This window comes from Acanthisitta chloris, unplaced genomic scaffold, assembly GCF_000695815.1.
Source record: "Acanthisitta chloris isolate BGI_N310 unplaced genomic scaffold, ASM69581v1 scaffold25330, whole genome shotgun sequence".
In the NCBI taxonomy this organism is placed as follows: domain Eukaryota; kingdom Metazoa; phylum Chordata; class Aves; order Passeriformes; family Acanthisittidae; genus Acanthisitta; species Acanthisitta chloris.
In genome coordinates this window covers 14543-22455 of record NW_008653706.1, presented here as the reverse complement: position 1 = coordinate 22455, position 7913 = coordinate 14543, and the positions used below count along the sequence as shown (strand labels likewise).

Below are 7913 nucleotides of genomic sequence, written 5' to 3'. Positions count from 1 at the left end.
GTCACGTGCGTGAAACTCCTCGGGCCTCCTCGTGCCGCGCCGCATCCAGCAATCCCTGCTCTCACCCGCTCCCGTTGGCAGTAAATTCCCCGGCCGGTTGTGTTTCTGTGAAACCTGCCTTTATGTGGTGTGTTGCTGGTTCTCTGAAGTTATATCGATAAACTTTCCGTGTAGCTCTGGTCATGTCGGCAACACAGCTGCTTGTGTTGCGATAGAAGAGCCAAGTGCGACTCATTCCAAGTTTTATGGAGTCCAATCAAAAGAGAAATAATAATTCTCCGGCTAGAACACAGGTGATTTCAAGTACAGTTAAGCAAACAGCTTTCTGTTATAATGGTTTTATTTTCAAGTGTATGAAAGTGAGAGACTTAAATGACAAACTTTTCAAGCAATTAGATTAACTGGCTTTCAAGATTGGCTTTAGCATACAGCCATTATCAGATCAGACTTTGGTGTACCGATGATATCTGTATGTAAGTAGTAAAAGTTACTGCCTCATCTTCTTAATGGGCAGATATTCCACCTGTTATCAGCTCACTAGTTCAGAGAGCCTTTGATTTATTCAGCCATTGTCTTAGGATGAGAGGATTTGAATGCTTGTTTTGGCATACTTTGCTCTCATTCCATAAAAGCATATGGTAGTTTCTCAGAAAGGAAAAGAGGGAGTTAGCACAGGTCAGTGCTGTGATATGATAATGTCAGGGCAGAAGCTGAACGTGATACAGACAGAATTCTGTAAGGGCCGACTTTTATCATTGTCATTAGCTGAGCAACCAGTACATTTTGTGACTTGCTTTCTAATTTGTCGAATGTAGGAATAAATGTAGCTTTTTCACCTGAGCAGTGCTTAGTTCAGTGTTTGGTAATGTGCTCCAAGTGATACGTTTTTCAGACTTTGGGAAACATACGTATCTTACTTTTATAACTAGTCCAGTTCAGGTAAACTTATTTCTCACCTGTATCAAACCTGCATCTGGCACGTATCTGGAAGGACTTGTTCAAAATACACTTCAGTTAATGTTTTGTGATTACACTTTTTTAGCATTTTTAGAATTTGATCTTGCCAAATACTTAGAAAGCATTTTTAATCTTTTTTTTTTCTGTAGATCATTCTGTTCGTTTACTGAACCCTTGAAATAGCTCAGAGGATGAAGGGTTATTCTTTCAGTAACTCTGGTTTCACTTTGACTCCAAGCTAGATACCATTTCTTGGTTTAGCCAGATTTTTAGCTCCATCTCAGGGTATGCCTATTAAACAGTTGGTAACAACTAGCTTGGGTTTTGAAAAACATCTTTGAAGGTGTGTTTGACATTACCATCTGACTGTGAACAAGGGATCTCAAAGCTCTCCCGAAACCTCATTAGGCCTGATGACACATAGGTGAGGTATGCACATGTTTCAGAGTTGTGACTTTTCTGAATTTGAGTCATAGTCTGGCATAAAACTCAGGCAATCTCGTTTAATCACTAAAGTAGAAATATTCGTGAGGAATCTGAAACTGCGCTTCTCCTTCAGATTTTCATGGTTATATTTCCAGAGGTTTGTTGTTTCATAGCTGTTGCTATTTACATTTAGCACAGGTGAGCATTAAGCCTATATTCTGTGTGATTTTCAAATTGTTGAAGTGGACTGTCCAGTTGCTCACGACTAAAATGGGAGCTGGTGAGTCATTCAATCAGAGCTCCAGCAGAATCAGCAGAAGTACAGCCTGGGTAGGTGTGTCCATTGGTAACAAGTTCGCTGCTGAATGGAGCTGCCTCCCTTAACCGGCGCAGCCTTTTATGGCTGAAATGTAATGAAAGTGAGCCAGTTTCACTAGTTCCGAATTTTAATGAGTAGCTTGTACATGGCTGCAGATGGATTCTAGTAATGTTTTAAAATCTACTGTGGAATGACAGCAGAGTATTGGGTTAAGCAGAAATATTTTAATTCCCTGTACTTCTGCTCCGTAGAGAGTTTCTGTGTTGTCCTTGTGGAGAAATGCGCTGGCCTGAGACATAGGCTCACTGTTAGTTGAGAGTGGTAAATGTTTGCAAGGGCTAGTATGGACCCACTTTGAGTCAGATGTTTGGGAACTGTGTCTAGGAACACACATTTTTGAGGAGCGTCAGGATTATTCTAGAAGCAATTAGCATGAATTAGAAAAGCCTCTTTTCTAGTAAAGGAAGCCCTGTTACTACTTGTGGAATAATGAACTGTTTGTTGCTGGAAGTTTCATTGGTGCTGGCAGTAATAATTCTAATGACTTCCAGGGCAATAGTGAAGTCTCACATGTTTCTACTGTGGCCTGTCTGATATCCACAGTTCCTTTTTTTCCCTTTTTCTTCTTTTTTTCCTTTCCTTTTTTTTTTGCCATCTGTCCCATGTAGTGTAAAACCTTCCATTGATGTTGGGTTCTCGTTCTCAGTGTCTAGGTTGTCTTTTCTCTCCTGCTTAATTTATATTAAAGTTTGTGAAAGTTTAATAACTTATTTAGGAGACTGGCAGTGCTTGTAATTTTTGTGGCTTCAGTTTAAACCAGTTGTTGAGTTGCTAGTGTCATGTGAATATGGTAATAGTATCAATATCTTTTTTCCCCAAGAAGGTATTAGATGTCTGTCCTGTTAATGTCTAAAGATGTATTTCAGAGAATATCATCTTCACATTCACTTGTAATCTGAAAGCATGAGGACAAGGGATGTAAAACCTGGGGTTTGTCCCTTGGTCTTCCCAAGATAAGCCATTAACTGCCATGGTTGCTGTGTTTGAAATGACACTAAGGCAATTCCAGTCTTGTTAACATATTGTTCTGTTACATGTAAATTGCAGCGAAGTGAGTTCCTACCAATGGGTGTGACTTCAGATGCTTATTGGGACTTGCCTCAGTGTATTTCCAGACATACAGGAACAAGAATGAAAAGGAGCTGCAGTACTTGAGAACTGTTGTTTTTTCTTCCTTAAATGCATCATTGTCTTAAAACGTTGCATGTGTCTTGTTGCTTTGAAGGAACGTATGAAAACTGAACAAGTCTTGATACTTCCCCATCTAAATACACTGAGATTTTGCATTCAGGATTTGAGAAGTTGTAGAGTTCTACTGGAAAAACTGCTCCATTGGAGTAGTGAAACCTGGTTTAGGTTACTGTTTTGCTGGTTTAATGCTTGCTCCTTCATTAGGCTGGGATGTATTTCATCAGCTTTTAGAATATGTATATCATTTCAGGTTTTCAAAATTAAGCAAGTGCTAGTTTTGAATCTCTTTGAACTGACTCTTGCCTGGAAGTCCATCACAGATCTCTTTGGTCACTGAGGAAGCAGCTGTGTGTAACAGCTGCCTGAACCAGGCTCGAACATGCACCTAGCAAATAAATTTTGTCAGCTGAGGGGTATGAGTGACGTAGGAGTTCTTATGCTAATGTTTGCCAAAGGCCTCATATAGGCACAAGCTGTACCCCTAAAAGCATTTTTATTGACAAAGTATGCATCTGTGTGGTATGGGAGAGGACAACTGATGTTCACAATGTTCAAACATCGCTACCACTGGATGCATTTTCTCCTGTCACTGTACCATATTTTCATAGTGAGCTGCAGTCCTATGGGCTGCTGGGATTTGTCCAGCTTGCTCAGCTGACCTGTGCTGCTTCCTTTCACCTAAGTGCAGCTTTTGCTGAGGAGTTTCTGCCAGTTTTTACTTGGATAAAGCAGAGTGGGGTTTATTTGCACTGGGGATTTGGGTCTGCATCTTGCTGGTGCTGCTGGACCTCAAATAGTAAAAGTACTATTAGGAATTGTGCTTCAGATGGTGTTTGTGTGGTTCTGAAGATAACTTTAGTGTTTTCTACTAATTCCATAATGTTTTTCCAGCTGAACGAGCTTTGGATACCATGAACTTTGATGTCATTAAAGGCAAACCAGTGCGTATCATGTGGTCTCAGCGCGATCCATCTCTACGCAAAAGCGGTGTGGGAAACATCTTCATCAAAAACTTGGACAAATCAATTGATAACAAGGCTTTGTATGACACATTTTCTGCTTTTGGGAACATCCTGTCTTGTAAGGTTAGTGGAAAATAAATTGGCTTTGATGCACAAGCTCCTCAGTTTAAGCTAGAAACATTCTGTGGGTATTACAGCAAGGTTTTTCTTTAATAGGTGGTATGTGACGAAAATGGATCCAAGGGTTATGGATTTGTACATTTTGAGACACAGGAAGCTGCAGAAAGAGCTATTGAGAAAATGAATGGAATGCTGCTTAATGACCGCAAAGTGTAAGTACATAAACACGTAGTTGGAGATCAGCAAACTGAAACTCATTTTACAGGGGACAACGATTTAAAAGCTTACCTAGGAAAGGCAGGTTGCTCTAAAAATCTCTAATTTTAAGAGGATTTAGAGTTTTAGTGCTAGGGATACTATGAATTGTATCATATGCCTATTTTAAAGGCAGGATGAGTTCAAAAAGAAATAGACTCTAGGGGGGAAAAAAAAAATCATTGTTTTAATTGTCTTACAGGCCAATACTATAATGAGGATTTGGGAACTTCTCTGGATTTCTGATCTTATTGGTCTGAGAATACAATCCATGCTGAATAATACTTCTTTTGTAGGAGTTGAGATAGGTGTTCTATCCATTTTTTGGATGAAACTTAAAGCTCTAGAGTTACAGTTCCTTGGCACTGAAGAGTGCTCAGATTACACGAATGGTTTTATATGAATGTCTGTTAAATAGGCATATCTAGGGAGTAGAAACATAATGTTTCAAACATAATCACTTCTATACTGTAGGAAAAAAGTTATTAGGCTACTTGAGTAGCGATATCTGGGCTGGAGGGAGGGGTGAGTGTGCCTCGTAGCTATGCCTAAGGGATCATTATGGCATTTGGTAGAGTTGCAAAAGAATAGCTAAAAGGGTAACAGAAATCAGCATCAGGTTACCATCATGGATTATTTTTACGTGTAGAGATGGATGGATCAAGCCACATACAGGGAGATGTGTATTTCAAAACTTTAGTTTTCCTGCTTGTTCTGTTCTTGACTGATAATACTGTGGATGGTTTTGTTCATCTTCTGTCTTTATACAACCTTAACTTCAAAAAAAGGTCAGCATGTAGTCATAAAAGCACATGGGTAAAATACATCATGAGAGTTAATTTTGGTTGGAGTTTCTATTCAGGCTAGGCTCTTACAAGTCAGTTAAAGTACTTCTCTATCAAAATCTGCATTGCACTATCATTCTTACTATTCTTGATTACTGTAAATTGGGTGAAGTTGTCAACATTTAAAATATCATTGAGTTGCTGTATGATGCTTTATTGCATTTGCCAAATTTGGAACTATAAAGCCAGACAATACAATAAAATTTGAAAGCAGAAGTGCAGAGCAGGACCTTGGGCTGCAGAATGTTGTGTTCAGGTTCTGCTGGTATGAACCAGCTGTTGGTGTTTCCAGCCATTTTGCAGTGGTATTAGAATAAAGAGCAAGCTGAACTATTTATTTCTCTATGGCTATTTAAAAAAAAAAAATTCTTTTGTACAGGCTGGAAAGGTGTGTCAGGCAGTGGGGGAGGTTAGTTAAATATCCCTTGCTTAAAATCTGGATCAGAGAGTGGCAACTGCTTTAAGGCTGCCAAGTTTTTAGTATGGCAGAGGGATTATGCTGATATCTAGAATTTCTGTTTAGCCTCTTTACTTAGTACCCTTTCCATTGTCCAGCTCCTGCTGTCAAAGGCTGTTTTGTAAGAGTGAACAATCTCGCCAATGGCTTGAAAGCATTTTGGTGGCTAGTAACTGTGATAAACAATGCTGATGTAGCAAAGGATAGTGAAATTGTTGTTCTGATGGAGTTTTGTTGTCAATATTTAGCTGAAGAATTTCACACCTACAGGGGACGAGACTGATTAAGAGCAAAATATGATGCCAAAGGATTAAAGTAAGTTTTTTAACCTTGACTGACTTGTTTTAATCTGTTCTTCCTGCAACTAGATTCGTTGGAAGGTTTAAATCCCGCAAGGAACGTGAGGCAGAGCTTGGAGCCAGAGCAAAGGAATTCACCAATGTTTACATCAAAAATTTTGGAGAAGACATGGATGATGAGAGACTTAAGGAACTCTTTGGCAAGTTTGGTAATGTCTTAAAGTTCATATAAACACAAGCGAACTTCAGCTTCCTTATTGTATCTTATCTGTGCAGTGTTTTGCAATACAAGCAATCAGCTGGGTGATGTTGATTTCAAGAAGTAATAAAGGGTACTGAAAAGTTGGTACTTAATTCCAGTTTCAGATTCAAAGGTGCAATAATATCTGAATTTTAAATAGGCAGAGGAGCATATGTAATCCTGCCACCAGAATTGTTTCCAATGATCAGTTTGTCTATAAACAGTCTTGAATGGGTTCTGCAGTTTCTTGGAAGTTTCAAATTGAAGTATTACCTGTTTTGGTACAGGTTAATGTTATGAAGGCACTACAGGATGTATGACAAATGAGTGTACTATTGCTTTCACTGACCTACAGACTTAGTTTTGTTACTCAGTTGCATTGTGGTCGTTGACCTAATACAAAATTATAAGGGAACTACTGCATTGCCAAGCTGTATGAGTCTGCCTTGATCCTCAGTTATGCACAGGGCAAAATTATGGCAGATGTGTGACCTTGATCTAGTAATGCATATGATATGTCACCATCAGAATAGGAAATGGGAAACCCCTTGATTCAGTACTGGGTTCTTCACATCTGTTTTATTTTCAACCTCAGCTTGTTTTTTGTGTATTTTCTTTCCTCTATGCTTTACTGTTCTCCAGTAGATATCATTAATGGCAAGAGAAAGCCTTGTGCAAGAGATACTCTGTAGCAGCCCTGAGCAGCATTTACAAGGAATTCCTTTCTGCTGTTGAAGTATATGTGGTTGAAACAGTACCAAAGTGAGCTGTTTCCACGGCTAAATTAGCTTATCCCAATTGAGATTGACAACTGCAATTTCTCAAAAGTTTGGAGTTGCTGATCTGGGATGGGCCTTCACTGGGATAAATGGTGAAGCACATACCTAATTGCAAGGCCACCTCTCTGGCTTTCAATACCTGTTTCAAAGGATGAAAGCACTAATGCTTTTTAAATGTCATAATAAAAAAAATTCCACTCGCTTGGAGGTGAAATTCTTGCCCCATTTTGGTCAAAAATACAGTAGGAGAGAAATTCAGCATAGTGGACTTGAGTCATAATGGCTGAAGTTCAACATTGGGGCCAATTAGTAAATTTATGTTAATGAATGACATTACTGGATACTATTATTGGTGCAGGAGTCCTTTGTAATGCAAGTGAAATATACTAAGTATTAAGACTTCCAAAGAGGATGTTCAGAAGGTAAAAAGAATACACTCTGTATATGAAGTGTAAGTATTTCATTCTCTTTTTAGGTCCTGCCCTAAGCGTGAAAGTTATGACTGATGAGAGTGGAAAATCCAAAGGCTTTGGCTTCGTTAGTTTTGAAAGACATGAAGATGCCCAGAAAGTAAGCTCTTCATCTTCATTTCAGCAATTTTGTCACTGAGACCCACATAATGTGTCATGAGTGATTTGAAACCTTGCAAATTCATTAAGGTCTTTTAACTGGTCAAGGACACTGTGAAAGCAGATGCTGGCTTTCCAAAAGAGTTAGCATGGTTTCTATCATTTAGAATACTTTCTTATAAGCCAGTGTCTGTTGATCTGAGGAGCCTGTTAAGTCAAGATATTGAGACAATTGGAACTAGTGTAGAAATGTGAATCCTGAATAATTGAATAACCTAGTGTAGTTGGGCTTAAAGGTCTCAATGATACTTGGACTCCCTCATGCTGGGCAACATACAAGCAGAGTAAATTATTACATCTCTGTAAAACTGTGATGAATCATTGGATCCAGTTTGGTTGCACAGAACGTTTGTGCAAGGCAGAAAGGATTGGG

General features: G+C 39.0%; 1 protein-coding gene across 1 annotated transcript in view; it reads left to right on the top strand.

Annotated features, from left to right (window-relative positions):
- Window positions 1-3849: 3849 nt before the first annotated feature.
- PABPC1 (poly(A) binding protein, cytoplasmic 1) overlaps window positions 3850-7913 on the top strand; it is a 10275-nt gene continuing 6211 nt past the window's right edge. Inside the window, exons 1-4 of the mRNA XM_009082166.1 lie at window positions 3850-4038; window positions 4132-4247; window positions 5961-6100; window positions 7387-7481. Coding sequence (XP_009080414.1) covers window positions 3865-4038; window positions 4132-4247; window positions 5961-6100; window positions 7387-7481 — 525 coding nt within the window. The 5' untranslated portion in view covers window positions 3850-3864. The remainder of the gene's footprint in view (window positions 4039-4131; window positions 4248-5960; window positions 6101-7386; window positions 7482-7913) is intronic.